The sequence below is a fragment of the Barbatula barbatula genome, assembly GCF_947034865.1.
Source record: "Barbatula barbatula genome assembly, chromosome: 3".
Classification (NCBI taxonomy): domain Eukaryota; kingdom Metazoa; phylum Chordata; class Actinopteri; order Cypriniformes; family Nemacheilidae; genus Barbatula; species Barbatula barbatula.
In genome coordinates, this window is record NC_136764.1 from 9,211,376 (window position 1) to 9,228,646 (window position 17,271).

Consider the following 17,271-nt stretch of genomic DNA (forward strand, 5'->3'; position numbering starts at 1 on the left):
ACTGACGCGCTGCCTACTGCGCCAACGAGGCTTACGATTTGATTGGTTCAGATTTCATCTACACTAGGTACAGTACAGCCAATACTTCCGTCAAAGATGTACTATATCTTGTCCAGTCGGTATCCAACCAAACCTTGTTATGAGTGACATTTTAAGCAGGAGTGAAAACAAAAAGCATGGCATAAAAATAAGCAGAGTTTTGGAAATCTGATGTGTTGTCTCCACCTGGTAGAGCCATTTGCTACAGCTAGCGCTCAGACTTTCGAGTTGTCAGTTAGTTACATTTACAATTATTAATTTGGCAAGTAGGAGAGCATATCACATTTTAACATCGTCCCCATCGATACTTTAGAGATTTTCTCTTTAAATGCAGATTTAAATAGATTCTCATCTAATACATACATTAAATACATTCATCTATAATAACCCAAGGCATTTCAATGCATGAAACATAGTACGTTGTATATTTTATAAATGTATACATCAAGGCCCAATTTCACAGACACAGCCAAACTTAAACCAGGACTATGCCTTGGTTCACTTAAGATATTTATGTCCCTTAAAAGAATACATTACTGGTGTGCATCTTGAGACAAAACAATGGCACTGACATATTTAAAGATATTTTGGGGCAAATTATATTCTGTTTAGGCCGGAACACGCATTCGTTAGGCTGGAACTAGCCTTACACCTTGTCTGTGAAACCGGGCCTAAGAGTAAATGCTTGTTTGCTATCACTGTTCTGTTTGTCTGTTTGCATATTATTACATATGTGTTGTGGTTTACACAGTTGAGTTTACCATAAAGTATTTCACTACAACACATTAGCATCTACAAATTTAGAAGTTTGACTCGAAGATCCATTTAACGGGTAAATCACCTTTTTGCCCGCGAATGAGTTAAATTATGCTTTTGTTCTGCCGTTTTTTTTACATATTTTTATATGTACCTGCCTAATAATTTTTCTATAGCCTAATGGAATTATATTAGATTTAAAAAAAACATTCATTAGGCTATTTTTGGTGCCCCCTCAGCACCTGGTGCCCTACGCACAGCACGTGATGTGGGTGGTGGGAGCGGTGGCGCTGGGGGGGTTAAATGATTGTAAAAGTCATGTTGAGGTGAGTTCATCAAGTTTCATTTGATTTCATGTGCATATTATTCAGGTCGGCTAAGATCTAGCTACATGAAAACACCTTAGACATATTTAAAATTGCAATGGAATATAAATAAATTTAGGAGTCAGATGTCTCACCAAACACTTGTGAATCTGATGTCTTGCAAGATAAACAAATTCATTGACACAGAGTGCTATGAGGTTGAGGTTTCTGGAAAGTTGCTAAAATCTGCGAACGAGCAGCAACAAAGCTTGCAAGAAAAGTAAAAGGCATATGATGTAGGAAATAGGCCTAGGCTACATTTGCAGTATGTGTAAATAGTTATTTAATTCATTCACTGTTGTTATATTCAACTGTATTTCGGTGTACAAGTAAATCATGTTCTGCTTTATTTTGCCCTTACTTTTTGATTAGTTTGTTTGGAAGTTGGGCCTGGATGGGAGTGCCTGGCCATTGGACAGTCAGTATAGTCCTACCTCTTTTCTGTTGCTGATGTCATGTAGTTCAGCGTTGATGTAGAGAGGGGGATGTTAAAAACAATGGTGTGCACGGATAAATTATTTATAATAATCACTGCAACACTGTGTAAAACACTTAGAATGTTCCTGTTTGATTCCTTTAAAATTATGTGTTTGTTGGAATTAGTTAATGTTTTTCTTCTCCGATGACTAACGGTGACACTTGTTTATTGGTTAACACGTTTATAATGCTTGTTTTGACAGTCGGAGCCACAAGAGGTGCGTTTATAGCGTGTAGGAAGTTTTAAACATCCTAAAATGTAAAATCCGACCAACATTAATAATCAATATTTTTATATTTTTTACAATATCATACAACCCTATCATACTGTATTAATCCATAATAAGAAAACTACTAAAAAGGAACACGTGTGTGTTTACTTTTATATCTGGAGGATCTTTTGAAAGATTATACGAATCTCGAATCAAAAAAATAGCTGGAGCCGCTTCTGTAAAAGTGTCTGTTAAAAAGTTGACTTTTATTTTGAAACGTGGCCCGTTGTTCGAAGTTCATGCTCCTGTTCTAGCTGTTTAAAAACTGATACTCCCACTCTTTCATCACTGGAGGCGAGTATACCTCGTGTTCTTGCTGTCTTTGCATACCAGCTGTGGATTATAATAGACTGTGTTTAATCGATGGCCTTTATTATGATGAAAAAGAAGAGATATAAGTTTAAAGTTAATGTAGAGCTGGAGGAGCTGTCATCTGTCCCGTATGTTAACGGGGTCCTCTTCTGCAAAGTCCGAGTTACGGACGGAGGCTTTTCAGATGAGTCAACGAGGTGAGAAAAACAAGTTATTATTTTTCACTCTTTCATTTATTCGCGATTTGATCCTAAATATAACGTTAATTGTATACAAATAAATGTGTTATCATAGTTAAGTTTTATAACATTTTATCCGGCACACTTTACTTGTCACTAAAGCTAAAAGTGAAAGTTGATTAAACAAGGAGGGATTTTTTTCAAGGAGTTTCAATGGCACTGTAAATCTTTATAAATGGCATGCTTAATGATAATCAATGCATTTGTTGGCCAATAAGAGTTCAACATTACATTTTATTATTTAAAAAAAGAGTTATAATGCAACATGCCATGTTTATGTGTATATTCTCAGTATTGCCTTTTTCACATCGTGATTGCTTTCTAATATAATTTTATATAAATTTTATATAATGTCAACATTACCTGAAGTTATTACTTATAGATCTGAGCTAAATACACAGCTTGTTCCATTTACACACGCTGCCAATCTGGTCTTATTGTATGTAAATTGTACTATGTATATATATATATATATATATATATATATATATATATATATATATATATATATATATATATATATATACACACATAGTACAATATATATATATTGTACTATGTACAATATATATATTGTACATAGGTGCTATATATATATATACATATATATATTGTATACATATATATATATATATATATATATATATATATATATATATATATATATATATATATATATATATATATATATATATATATATACATATATTATAGCTATATATACATATATATATTGTACATATATATATATATATATATATATATATATATATAATGTATTGTTTGTTGAGTGCCACAAAACCTTAAAGGGTAACTCCACCCAAAAATGAAAATTCTGTCATGAATTACTCATCCTCTAGTTGTTCCAGATATGTATACATTTTTTTGTTCGGTTGAACACAAAGAGAGATATTTTTGAATAATGTTAGCAACCAACAGTTCTGAAGCACAATGGACTGTCATAGTAGGAAAACATTTTTATTATTTTTTTTACTAAAAACCATTGGTTGATAACATAATTCCAAAATATCTCTCTTTGTGTTCAACCGAACAAAGAAATGTTTACATGTTTGGAACAACTAGAGGGTGAGTAAATCATGACAGAATGTAAATTCTTGGGTGGAGTATCCCTTTAAAGAGGGTTTTGCAATCAGGTAAACCTAAAGTGATTGAGTTATGTTTTAATAGATTACCTGATTAATGCAAAACATCTGCTCCAGATAGTCAGCACTGTGCTCTCAGCTCCAGTTAAATCTAATGTTTAAAAACGGATTTTAAACAACATTAGACCACCTCAGCAAAAGTTATTTCTGTGTGATTCATGTGTTAATGTTATTTTGTTAAAGAGCAACATGTATTTTGGCAATGAGGGAATGAGAGGAGGCATCTGCAGGGAGCTCAGCCGTTCTAATGTGCCTTATAGCGGGAAAGGGGGCAGGGTCCGAATGGACGAATCCCTTCCTTCCTTTAACCGTCAAGGATGAACGCACCCTGAGGACCGTGTGCATTTTACAAAAACAGTTATGGGAACTTAGTTTTCAACTGTGCAGATTGAGAAGGTTTTCACTTTGACGAACACTGTTTTATTGAAAACACTCTAGCAGGAAGCATTATTTAGAAATAGTCGTTTCAAAATGCACAGTGTTTTACAACCAACAGATAAAGCTGTAGAAATAGTCATAATGTGCCTTTCTGTTCAAATCTTGTTTTAATAGTAATAGAGCAATAGTAATTCATTCAAAACCTCAGACTTAATCTTATTCCTGTCAGACCTGTCATGAGCTATTCATCACTTAACTTTAGCCTATAGCTTCAGGTTAATTAGATTAGATGATTCGATTAGATTCAACTTTATTGTCATTACACATATACAAGTACAGTGTAACGAAATGTAGACAGGAATGTTAATGATATAGATGTCATATGGCTGTTACCTTCCTTGTTTCTCTACTTTTTATATTTTACTTGAACAGATGCATTTAAAATTAATTGAATAAAACAATGTTGGGATATCGATATCGGTGCATCTCTAATTAATATACAGCAGTGGAAAAAATTATAAAAAAAGACATGGGTATGTCTAGGTAAATGATATTTTTTGTTTCATTCTGTGAACTACTAACAATGTAATTATTATATGTTAAGATGCATAGTAGAATTTTTTTGGTCTTGACTGGAATGGCCACAATGCATCTAGAAATGCTGATTTGTAATGAAAATTTTGATGGTCTCTTTACTCTCTTAATTTTGCTGTATATTCATTTATATCTACCACAAACATATTATACAATGAGTATTTTGGCTTAAATTAAACACCGTGTGCACTTTTCAATAGAATATAGTGGATTGAATATGCAAAAACATGTCCAGGTGACGGACAGTATTGCCAATGGAATGGAATGATCTTATAGAATTTGTATAGGTGTAAAACATAAAGGGGCAGTTTCCCGGACAGGGCTTAAGACTTATTTATATGTAAGAGGTGTTTTACTCTACTTAACTTGCACTGGCATATCCTCAAATATTTATGTGTGAATGTTTTGTCTCACTGTTAAATATCCTCCAGTAATGTTTGTTTGTAATGTATGTTTTTAAAAACAATTTAACTAGGCCTAGTCCTTGTGTAAAATAATCCCTGTTCGGGAAACCACCACAAAGTCTTTTTTTACATTATAATCCCTTTTGTTTTCTCCTGCAGGGAGCCGGTTGTAGCTAACTGTGTTAAATGGAAGAAAATGTTCTCCTTCTTGTGTAAAATGAGCGCTAATGCAGGGACTGGGGTTCTGGATCCATGTGTGTTCCGGGTATCTGTAAGAAAGGTGAGAATTGATTTAGCATATAATACATTTTATGAATATAATGACATGTGCTGCACAAATTTGGATGGATTGAGGTTTTGATTCATTTTCGTTTGGTTGGTTTATTTTAAAGGAGCTCAAAGGTGGCAAGACCTTTGCAAAGGTAAGCCCAGTCTGTTAGTGACACTGTGAAGACTGCAGAACTGAATTACATTCTGGTTTCTTCCGTCAAATTACTGGAATTCACTGATATGTGTGTGCCATACAGCTTGGCTTTGCTGATTTGAACCTGGCTGAGTTTGCCGGTTCTGGAAACACCACGCGACGCTGTCTGCTGGAGGGATATAACACAAAAAACACACGACAGGACAACTCTATACTGAAGGTACTCACACATATACAGACATGTTTTGAGCCAGCTGTCGCCTTTGTCTTAAAATCACATGGCTTATAGATCTGTATCCGTTTGTGTATTTATATCATAAACATGCCGTTGTTAGGGGGGCTGGTGAGGGGCGTGTCCACTCCCCTTCCGATCTGTGCGTGTTGCGTGTTCAGCTTTGAATGGGTTATATGTGGCATGCTGTAGCCTGTGTTGAGAGTGGAGTTTTCCATTCCAAACCCCCTCCTGTGCCTGGAGAACTTCACAGGGCCCCCAGAATTCCACGGGGTACACGTAATGTACCCTTACACCCAAGCCTGGAGGTGTTCTAAAAGTACCCCAAAAAAACATTTGTAGCCATAGAGAACCACATATACAAGACCCCACACTTCTTAAGCTTTAAGCCGTATTTGGATTGGAGTTCAGACTTAACTTCACATGTGCAGTATGTAACCTCATCTCTCTGTCTTCAGGTGATTATCGATATGCAGCTCATGTCAGGTGATCCGTGCTTTAAAACGTAAGTCGTCACATTATTTTAAGCTTGTTTTACGAGATGCAGGTGCTTTCCTGTTGCTCAGCTGATATTGTGCATTGTGGGAAATGGCTCAGTCGTAGGTTTGATTCCTACGAAAATGCACAAACCGAAAAATGTAAAACCAGAATATACTGTGCATACATGTTATTAAAACCGGATTCACCTGAAAGACCAGAACCGTTTTTTTTAACAGCCAACATTAACATTGCTGATCTATCAAAGCTATGCATTTCCATGTTTTATACTGTGTTTGTGCCATCGTGCAATTTACTTTTTGTCTAGCCGCAGTGTCTGTGACACGCAGACAGGAAGTCTGATTTACCCACTTCCTGTTATCATTCAATCAGACACACTAAGGACAGGGTTTTGGGCTACAGACACAGAAATGTTTTTGGAATGTATGTAAAATATACAAACATGACCCAATGACATATTTTTTTTTTAAATAGCTATAGACTTTAGTAACATAAAAACCACGATTGCTTGCAAGTGTTATCAGAAAGGAGGATATTGAAGAGAACACTTACCTGGTTGAGATTGCAAATTCATAAATGTATTTTTTTCTAATTTTGAAAACATTTATCGATACACCCATCATACAGATACACTTTAATTATGTTTTTGAGGGGATTTTAAAAACAAATCTGTTGGTGGCATTCTTTTTAAGTGTTGGAACTCCAGTTTTAGATGTGAGTAGGTGTGTGATCTGTCATTGAAAGGTGTGTTTCATATCATTATAAGGCAGCCGGCACGATATCTCTCATTGACACCAACAAGCACAGTATTCTTAGAGTAGATAAGCTGTTGATATGAGTGACAAAAAAGCCTTTGTAAAGAGGTGTGTCATCACAGAGAAATGAATCATGCTCCAGGGAGTTATATAATTCCTTCACTGTGTTTGTGAGAATCCTTAAGAAGTGTATGGGGGTGTTTTTACTCTGGCCTTAATTAAGTTAAGTGCGTCAGAATGTTGTTACTGGTGAATTCTGAGGGACTAAATGTGTAACTTTGGGTTTGTTTCAGGTTCGCAATAATAAAAAAGAGTATTGTAGATATAAATGCTTTATAAATGTGAATTAAAATGATGGAAAACATTTTTCACACCATCACTCCATCTTTGACAGTTAAAGGAAAAGTTAATCTCAAAATCAAAATTGTGTTATTTTTTACTCGCCCATCCCAACCTCTTCGGAACACATGAAGATATTTTAGGCGTGACCGTTGAAGTGGTGTTGTGAACGTGCATTATAGACTGACAAGACAGAGGAGACATATTGATATATTGATTATAGTTATTTTGTTTTTTGCACATAAAGTATGCTCGTCGCTTCAAAAAAAATATATTTGGGCCACTATGAATGGATGGACCAATTTTACAATATATTTAGTACTTTTCGGGACCTTGACAACAACTATAACCAATTTATCTTTGAGGAGGCCTGGAAATCTCTCGGTCGTCACCTAAATATCTTTATTTGTGCTCCGAAGAGGTCGGGACGTTTTTTAAACAAGTTGAACGTCATGTGGGTGAGTAAAAAATAGAAAAAAAAATATTTTGAGATTAGCTTTTCCTAATGCTGGCGAGTGTTTCATTAATTAGAAAGAACTAAGATTTAGTTTTTCAAGCAATAGACCTCCGGAGGTTGATCTCACACAATCTGAAATCGGCGGAGAGCACTAGAGCGGCTGTAGCATTGGTATTGATAGTGATCAAACAATAATTTAAAACCAGGCTGTATACACTTTACAAATCATACTTTTTAAAAATGATGGACAGCTGCTGTGCGCCAGGATGCCCGAACAGGCGGGGGGAAGCAAAGGGCAAATCATTTTATCATATTCCTAAGGATCTCGGATCCTAGATAGACGATTTAATGGTTAACTGCAATATAACTTGCTAACCAACACATGTCCCCACTATCTCTTCCTATCTGTGGTTATGCTGCCAAATCCTAAACAAGACACATGAGATTAGCACTCGCCTAGTCTAGCTGTGCATTCGCAGTAGGCTCCTAACACAACCCCATCGTATCTGACCATCACCCATGGCTTCGAATGTCATTTAGTTTTTTGGGGAATGTTTAACCTCCAAGATCAGTGATATAGCTATGCTGGCTACCTACAAACCAGCATTTATAAAGCTGGCAGACTCCAAAGTTGAATATCCATTACAAAAATTCACGTACATTTTAACCACTCCAGGCTTTTTAAGAGTTTCCGGAGTAGGACGACGAAAAGTTGATGAGGTAGTTGTAGATATTATCCTGCAGGTCAGGAAAGCGATCCGTTTCTTTATTGATACACGTTAAAAGCATGTGAAAAGCAAAAGCTTATGAGAATATTTGGTTATTTGGCACTTACAGGGCTCCATCTACTGCCATGAATATTGGATTCCCTGGGTATACAGATCTTGATGAGGACAGAAGAGGAGAGACACAGCCAACTCACATCTGTACAGGTATCTCCAAATGCTTACTAATACACTTTATTCCCTTATAAAGTCCTGAGATGAGATGTATTTTTTGCTATTCGTGAAGGATCACCACTCATTCAGACTGTGAACAAAATAACATTAACAATTCTCCTTATATTGTAGACAATTCAGGAAAAAGCAGCTCCAGTCATAAGTCTGGTTCTGTCCCGGATGAACTAGGAAAACGCGGCCATTCGAGAACATCCAGCTACGCCAGCCAGCAGTCCAAGTTCTCAGGTCTGTATTTGATACAGTCTTTTTCTCATTTGGTGTCTAAACACACAACCAATGGAAAATAATCCTTTCGCTCATATATCCAGAGCTTTTGCTGCAAATAATGCTAATTCATTGAAAGCTATTTGGCCCATCAACAAGAGATCATTTGAGAGACTGGAACGGGCATTAATGTTAATGCATCTGGGAATTCTCATAGGCTACAGCACTGATCACTCCCGTACCTCCAGCATGACAGAGCTCTCTCATAGGAGGAATTTGTCTGTGGGTAGTGCCTCCACAGGGATCGGTAGCTTACCAGAGCCCAGTGAGGACAGAGAGTCCCACCCACCATCCTCGCTGCCCCAGCACTTCACACCATCACACAGTGCCAGCAGGTAAACGCAGTCTTGCATGTAAGACAATAAGTATCTGAGAAAGTATGTGATATATGTAGATGAACATTATCATTATTAAATGACTGTGACTTTGTTCTGAAGGTTCCCTGTAAAGCAGGACTCAGTTGAATGTCAGCTAAGGAGATTGGATGCCACCAGAATAGACGCTGATGACATCATCGAGAACATCTTACAAGGCCAAGACTTTAGCCACAGTATACTGGACTCTAGTGCTGAAGGTACTCCTTCATTTACAGTACTCTGAATGAGTAGCTCAGAACACTAACACTTAATAACATGAATAGCTTTAATGCAAAAAGGCCTTCTCAAAATTAAACAGAAAAACATAAATGAGCATTTTTCATTCAGCATGGACAGACGCTGTCCAACCATTCTGTGTTAAACAGGCCAAGATTTTCTTGCTCATTTCAAATAAAAGTGGAAATGAATATAAAGATATTACGTGGACATATTTCTTTGCTTCAAAGCTTTGCAATTGAAAGCTTCTAAATTAAAGGATCAGAACATAACACAAAACCTTTATTCCTAAACAGATACACATACTGCGTTGTTCCTGTTTGACCCAAGTGTTTTATGTTTTGAAGGATAAGAAGGGAAATTCTGACATTACATGAGCCACGTTGTGGCTTTGTAAAACAAAAGTTTACTATGGTTACCACCATTTCAAACAAACAGATGATTGCATTTCCCCCTGTTCATCGATGACTCAGACAGATTTCAGAGGCAAAAATGTTGAACTCACTGTTGCCACAACAACTTTACCCAATTCCTCTCAGAAAGGAAACTATGCTATAACTATGAAACTATGCAATAACTAAGCTATGTATACATACATATACCGTATACATACACACACACATACATATATATATATAAAGATCACTTTTTTTTGTGTGTCTGTGTGTATATATATATATATATATATATATACTGTATATACAAACATTAGTGGAGTATACTGTATGACCAACAGTAGAAAATAGAATATTTTTAATTAAATTGTATATTGTGTGTGTATATTGCAGAGGAGGGTCTACGGCTGTTTGTTGGGCCTAGGGGAAGCACTGCACTGGGAACTCAGCACACCTGGTGAGTAGCATTATGTAACATCCTAAGGTCACCGACGTGGAAACTGGCATCCTCAGCCAAGGCTCCGCTTGTGTGCAGGGGTCATTGTGATTTCACATTATTACCAGTAGATTATGTAGAATGAAAGTATTATGTTACAAGAGCTCTTAAAATATGATTACATTTAAAACAGCACTTGTTTATGTAATTGTGTAATGTAATACATTTGCACTCTCTCTCAATTCAATTTCGATTTTCCATCAATTAGGGTTGGTGCTGGGACTTTTGAACAGGTGGTTATAAATCGCTAGACTGACTGTCTGCAGGGTAAGGTGATGTAACATCCTGTGTCAGAAATGGGGACAGCAGTTGTCTCTCCAGAAATTCTATACTTTGTGTCAGGAACATCTGCGAGATCTGGGAATCACTGGTTCCCCTTGTGGCCAAATCTGAGAACTTTTTATATGCCTCTTTCAGCCGGTCTGAAGATAGATAACTACAGTAATCTTATCCTAAAGTCACAGTATTGGGACCAAATTGTCACAAAATTATATGGTTATTGTTCTCTTAGTAATTTATAAAACAGGTACATGAAACTTTAAGAACATGTTTTAGATTTTATACTTGTTTTATATATTGTCTTGTTTATTGGCATATTTTTATTTTAATGGCATGGACTGATGCACTTTAGACTAATTTCAAGAATATTGAATTTCAAGTGTACAACTTGATGTGTTTTGGATAGACTATCTGTAGAGGTTACATACTGTACATATTGTGGCCATGGAGTACAAATTGCATTCATTTTCAGTAAAGCATGGACAGATATTCAGCCAATGTTGAAAATGTGTTTACAAATGCAAAATAACATGTTTTAAAGTGTTAAGGGTTACATTTGTATGACCTAGGCTATGATAATGGCTTTTTTGAAATGGCAAGATTTGTAAAACAAAATAAAGTTTTTCTTTATTTGTTTCTTTGTTTGTTATTTAAGAGGTAATAAAGAATATGCCTGATTCTTTTATTTAATATAACTGGACACTGCATTACTGATGCATGACTCTGAGTGCTAAAGATTATATATCGTATATAGTATACTTACATTTGTGGTCAAAGCAAACTGTATATAATATGCATTTTACTCCACATAAAGTGTGTTGCATTATACAAATGCATTAGAGAATCGCCTAACATATAAGTATGTATTTTTAGTGCAGTTGTCTGTTGACATTATTGTTTGGTTGTTGATCTTTTATATTCCGTTTACATTTAAATCCGATTTGAACATATTTCACATAATATACATTTTTAACCTTTCTCTGAGCTAAAATTGGAGGTTAATTACACAAACACGCATATATATTTAGCCACTGAGATGGTTCCTAAATACTATCATCGTATAAAGAGACGAATATTATATTTGAACAACTTTTAGATGAAGCCAGCAAGGAAATAGCCCATCCAAATTCCGCAGTTCAGCTACGAGCCATATCTGCTTTCAGAGGGTCGTGTTGCCAAATCCTCCGTAAAATATATTTCCCAGGCAAACAAATACACGGATTATTTTTTCTCATATGTGCAATTATCGTGTTTATGGCATTGCAACAGTAACTGCTTTAGAACATTTTACATTTTTACTAAAAACGTTTTCTTCCATTTCTTTAAAATCGACAAGTGTTACACATGTAACAATATAATATACCTTTAAAATGTCATCATACCGTATCTCGGTGTAGAGTTTAAATTTCTGTGGCAACACTTGGCAACCCTCGGGTTTCCGGCAGTCCCACCCCCACCGCTCGCCATCTTGTCCTCTCAGCTCGACGCTACAGACAGTCTCGCGTGTGTCTGAAACGTTTTGTAAAACAACGCTCAAACGGTCCAGTATTGGTATCGAATGAATTAAGAGACTCGGTTCCACCGCTCGCGTACCTCATCGGACGCGTTTACGCGATATCCTCGAGGGAAAACAGCATTTTCATTCGTTGTTTGTTTTTCATGGCGTTGTGAAGAACCAGCTATGGCGGTTAGTCAACAGCAGCAGCAGGCCGCAAGCAAGCCGGCCGGCGGCAAACACGGCAACGTTTTGCCATTATGGGGCAACGAGAAGACGATGAATCTGAATCCGATGATTCTGACTAACGTGCTGGCGTCGCCGTACTTCAAGGTCCAGCTGTACGAGCTCAAGACATACCACGAGGTGGTGGACGAGATTTACTTCAAGGTGCCGAAACAAAACCGGGCCGAGCGATGCGCGTGAAGCCCGCCTTTTCTTTTTAAGTATTTTTGTTTAATGTAATTGCGTTTCGAGTATGATTTGTTGGTGGATATTTTATTGTTATGCTTCAGTGCCTCAAATAAAGTTGTTTTTAGGACTTTACTTTTTTTCTGAAGTGAACTGTAGTCGATAATATCAGATCGCGAAGCAAACGGAGCTAACGCTAACATACTAAAGTTAGCAATTTTGTAGAATTGTGCTTTGCAACCACTGTCGTCATGGGGAAAATAAAATGGCAAATGTTGTTAGAGATTATTTTATTTTGCCGGATTATGGCTAACGTTGTGCGACATATCGAATATTGGAGGTGCAACGTTAATATCGAGTTAACTTTGTCGTGATTTAAACTTGTGTTTTTTTTGTGCAATCTTGAAATAATATCGTGAAATTGTGACTTAATAGGTACGACTTGGCCATTTATAGCAACTGATGTAACACGTTGTAAATATACTTTTTATAGTTCACCTCTGATCATATATTTTCTGTACACTTAGGTCAACCATGTGGAGCCATGGGAAAAAGGCAGCAGGAAGACGGCTGGCCAGACGGGAATGTGCGGAGGGGTAAGTAGAAGTACGTGCCTTGAGACGTCCACCCTCCCACCCTCTTTGCTTTAATTAAAGAAAAAGGGAGATAATTGTTTTAAACATTTATAAATGTAAAGGCTTGTGGTGTTTGTCTTGCAGGTCAGAGGAGTCGGGACGGGTGGGATCGTTTCCACTGCGTTTTGTTTGCTGTATAAGCTGTTCACACTGAAACTGACTCGCAAACAAGTGATGGGTCTCATCACACACACAGATTCACCCTATATTAGATCACTGGGCTTCATGTACATAAGGTACCGTTCTGAACCGAATACAAGTAATGTAGTATATTGGAATCAACAATATTAGCATGCCATGGTCTTACGGCTTGTTTGTCAACCCTGTACAGTAAATGGATCAAGAATTCTCGATTGTAATTTGGTAATCATGCATCTGTTTAATTATGTTTTTCAGGTATACCCAGCCTCCTCCTGACCTGGTTGACTGGTATGATGAGTTCCTGGACGACGAGGAGGTATGTCGCCACGGGTAATGCCTTCATCTCTCTTTTAATTCTAATGTCTATGAACTAAGCCAGATAGCTTGGGCCAAATGCTAATTGTGATGCACATTGCTGTCCTTCAACCTTTGACCTCATTTGGCTTAATGTTCTCCTGTGTTATTCAGTTTCCATTGCTGCTGTATTTGTCGTGGCACGTTGACCCAGGACATCAGATTGATTTCTTGCTCTTATAAAAGGTCTTTAAAGATCAGCTTATACATTTAACTGAAACTCTTCATAGTTGAGCTATTATGTCAGATTCCATAAAGTATTTATTTGTGTGGTTACATGTCAATTCAGTCGTTGCATGCAAGATTATCTTAGTTTGGATACGAATGCGTCTATGATAGTATATATCTAGAGATCATCTATTACCTGATAAGGGTCTGTTAATATCTGCTTAAAAAAACGTACAAATTTCATTTGTATTGAGCAGACATGCTGCCAGGCCTAGTGGTGGTTATGTATGTCTCTGGCTGACTGCCCTGTTCTCTCCCCCAGATGGTCCTTGTGATGCGGGTGGATTGGATATAGGGGGCCCCACTCTCTTGGCTGGCGTTCGTGAGTGCAGTTAGTCAAACTCGCCCGCCCACTCCACCCCTTCACACCAACCTGTTCAGCATATATGTCAGCTGACCTTCGCCCTTCTCTGCGCCATCTATTTTCAGTCAGTACATAGTAAGAGACATTGTGGAAGCTAATTGTTTTTCGGCTTGGTCATGTAGTATATATTATTATAAAAAGGCCACTTTTCCATTCCTAATTGTCAAGGTGTACCAAGTTTTGCACCTCAATTACGTCAGGTGCATACGCTTAAAAATGTATTAATGTATATTCTCGTTTTTACAAAAGGCCATGTTAAGATCTATGCCTTTTTGTGTAATACCCCCTCATTAATGGCCACTTTCAATTGCTGAAGAAATGACTGATGGGTGACATAAGGCTAAGAATAGTTTTTCTTCTACAAAAACAAAAAATAGGTAATTTTTGCATGATATAACCCAAAACCATTGTCGTATTGGTCAGCATAAAAATGAGTTAAAAAATTCTTGGTGCACTTTAAATATTGAGTATTAAGTCAGGTGAGAGCAGAGGTGAAGACTCAGTATTTGGTCATCACAAGAAAAGCATTTTATTTAGGACAGTTGATATTGTTGCTTTAGGGCTCTTGAGCAGCGTGTTGTCATAGGCAGCATGGATGTCAAAAGTTTGTGTGTTCACATTGGTAAAAATGTGGTGTTAATGCCGTTTCTTCCTGACTGTCTGTAAACAGGAGTTGGATGTGAAGGCGGGAGGAGGGTGCATGATGACGATCGGAGAGATGCTCCGTTCCTTCCTAACCAAACTGGAATGGTTTTCAACGCTGTTCCCACGGATACCTGTTCCTGTCCAGAAGGCAATCGACCAGCACATGAAGAGCAGACCGCGTAAACCACCTCAAAGAGAAGAGCAGGATGGCGAGGAGGCACCGGCTGATTCTGGAAGGCATGGAGATCGCCGCCCTTCCAGGTACAGTCACTGTTTGTGTGTGCTGCACATCATCCGATATTAAAATATTTGTGTACATCTTAAATGGTTGTGTAATGGCTTCCTTATGTTAGTCATCACATTGTTTGTAAACACTGTTATTGTTATAAGTCATTTTCTGCTCTATATTCAAAAGTGTCGATGTCTGGTTTTACTTCCAAGTACATTTATACAGTTAATTTGGAGAGTTTTAGATATGAGGTCTTGTAGATATTACCTAGAGGAGTCTGATTTTGTGGATTATTTAGCCCATGTATTTGTGTTGGTTACCCTACATAAAGACTGCACATAGTTTCTGTTTATTATGTGATCAGGACCTTATACAGTGCTTCCATATCACCAGCTAGCTTTTTAGACAATCCACTGATGAAAATATTTTATAGATTGGGCATCAACCAGATTTTCTAAGTGTGTGTTTATGTTCAGGACTCCCAGGAAAAGTCCAAGCCCCAAGAGGTCCCAGAACCGTTCCCGAAGTCGCAGCCACCACAAAGAAAGAAGTGGGGCTAACTTTGACCATGAACTGGAGAGGGAAAGAGACAGACAGCGAAAAGATAGAGAGGGTAAGGATCGTGATAAAGACAGAGATAGGGACAGAGAAAGAGATAGGGACAGACGACGTTCCAGATCACCTGAGCGAAATGCAGAACGTAAACGCAGTAGAGAGATACGGCGGAGTCACAGTGCCAGCCGTGAGCGAAGAAACGAGAAAAAAGAGAGGGAGGGAGACAGCGAGCGTAGTCGCAGGAAAGACAGAGAACATCACAAAGATCGAGGGGACCGGGAAAGAGAGAGGGGACGGTCGAAGGACAAGAGGGGCAAAGACGTGGACGAGAGGAAGCACAAAGAGGAAAAGGAGGATAGAAAACACAGAGAAGAAAAGAGGAGCAAACGTTCAAGGAGCAGAAGCAAAGACAGGAAGCACCGAACGGAGCGATCTAGCAAGAAACGCTCTCGCTCTGGCAGTAAGACCAGACAGGAAGCAGGAGATGAAAAAAACAAGAAGCGGGAATGCAGCCATAGCAAGGAACGGTCACACAAACGCAGTCGTAGCAAAGAGCGCTCGCACCGACGTGAATCCAGCAATGGTCGAGAAACCTTAAAACAGGATCATCCCCAAAGCCACAGTCCTGAAGCTGGAGAGAGGGCAAACAGTGTTCATGCAGAATCCCCCTGATTCAGGTCCTTCCTCTCTCTGTCAAATTCTTCACTTTTACTCATGTTCTTTTGTCTTATAGTGCACCACTTGTGTTCAAGTAAACATGGAAATTTTGTGTTCTAGTAAACATGGAAAAGAGTTTTTGTTCCTCTGCACCTTTATCCACCACTGGTGTAGATATCAGTGTTTTTTTTCTACTGTCCATTACAAGTGTCAGGACTGAAAGTGGCATTTTAAAATCATTTTTTAATTCTTATTTTCAGGTTTCACACATGGCTTTGTACATAGAGCTCAGAGAATGTTTTAAATTTGAACAGAGTCGAGTTTGTGGCATAGAGCTGCTGAAAGCTATGCTGATATTTTGCTGTTTGGTTCATTGCTCTGTTGCATCTCGTTTTCTAATAAAATTCTTTTATGAAACTGAGTTGGTCTGCTGTATGTTTTTGGTGCCAAGCCCTTCAATGTCAATATAAACATACCTTGGTTCATTTGATCGGAAACAGCTGATTTTTGTGTATGGTGATTTATTTTACATGTGCTATACATTTTTATGCATTTATAACACGAATCACATGCAGAAATGCTCTTGATATTTAATATATAAATCTGCTAATGTACAAAAAAACTGTAATATATATTTGTTTTTAAATATTTGGCATTGCATCTAAAGTACACAAAGTAAATCCTTCAGCCATAAAAATATTTTTTAAAGCTATAATGTTATAGTGCTTTATCCCTTGACGCTGGTCTACCCTTAAGTTTTAAAATTATTTAAAGTGAACTTGAACCACAATACATTACATATGCAGAGGTACCGTATTACACTAATTCTTGCAGGAGTTCTTTAGAGAGTGGTTGCATTGATTTATG

General features: G+C 37.5%; 2 protein-coding genes across 3 annotated transcripts in view; both read left to right on the plus strand.

The window, feature by feature from the left end:
* Positions 1 to 11,326, plus strand: part of eeig2a (EEIG family member 2a) — a 12,969-nt gene extending 1,643 nt beyond the window's left edge. The window contains exons 1-11 of one of the 2 annotated variants that reach the window (XM_079453231.1): positions 2,158 to 2,418; positions 5,159 to 5,279; positions 5,392 to 5,421; positions 5,527 to 5,643; positions 6,114 to 6,160; positions 8,542 to 8,636; positions 8,775 to 8,888; positions 9,085 to 9,262; positions 9,365 to 9,501; positions 10,309 to 10,372; positions 10,620 to 11,326. In XM_079453231.1, coding sequence (XP_079309357.1) covers positions 2,273 to 2,418; positions 5,159 to 5,279; positions 5,392 to 5,421; positions 5,527 to 5,643; positions 6,114 to 6,160; positions 8,542 to 8,636; positions 8,775 to 8,888; positions 9,085 to 9,262; positions 9,365 to 9,501; positions 10,309 to 10,372; positions 10,620 to 10,662 — 1,092 coding nt within the window. In that variant the 5' untranslated portion in view covers positions 2,158 to 2,272 and the 3' untranslated portion in view covers positions 10,663 to 11,326. Of the gene's footprint in view, positions 1 to 2,157; positions 2,419 to 5,158; positions 5,280 to 5,391; positions 5,422 to 5,526; positions 5,644 to 6,113; positions 6,161 to 8,541; positions 8,637 to 8,774; positions 8,889 to 9,084; positions 9,263 to 9,364; positions 9,502 to 10,308; positions 10,373 to 10,619 lie in introns of those variants that run through there. The other variant, XM_079453232.1, reaches the window with a different exon arrangement.
* An 813-nt stretch (positions 11,327 to 12,139) lies between these two features.
* On the plus strand, positions 12,140 to 16,824 carry prpf38b (pre-mRNA processing factor 38B). Its single transcript, XM_079452407.1, has 6 exons — positions 12,140 to 12,575; positions 13,124 to 13,192; positions 13,316 to 13,467; positions 13,628 to 13,688; positions 14,989 to 15,224; positions 15,669 to 16,824. Exons 1-6 carry the CDS (start codon positions 12,372 to 12,374, stop codon positions 16,417 to 16,419), a joined length of 1,473 nt encoding a protein of 490 aa, XP_079308533.1. The 5' UTR covers positions 12,140 to 12,371; the 3' UTR covers positions 16,420 to 16,824.
* The last annotated feature ends 447 nt before the right edge of the window (positions 16,825 to 17,271 follow it).

Coding starts and splice junctions, on each gene's coding strand:
- prpf38b (XM_079452407.1), top strand. CDS start 12,372: ATGGCGGTTAGTCAACAGCAGCAGCAGGCCGCAAGCAAGCCGGCCGGC. Junction 13,468..13,627: donor CTGGGCTTCATGTACATAAG/GTACCGTTCTGA, acceptor TATGTTTTTCAG/GTATACCCAGCCTCCTCCTG. Junction 15,225..15,668: donor GGAGATCGCCGCCCTTCCAG/GTACAGTCACTG, acceptor GTTTATGTTCAG/GACTCCCAGGAAAAGTCCAA.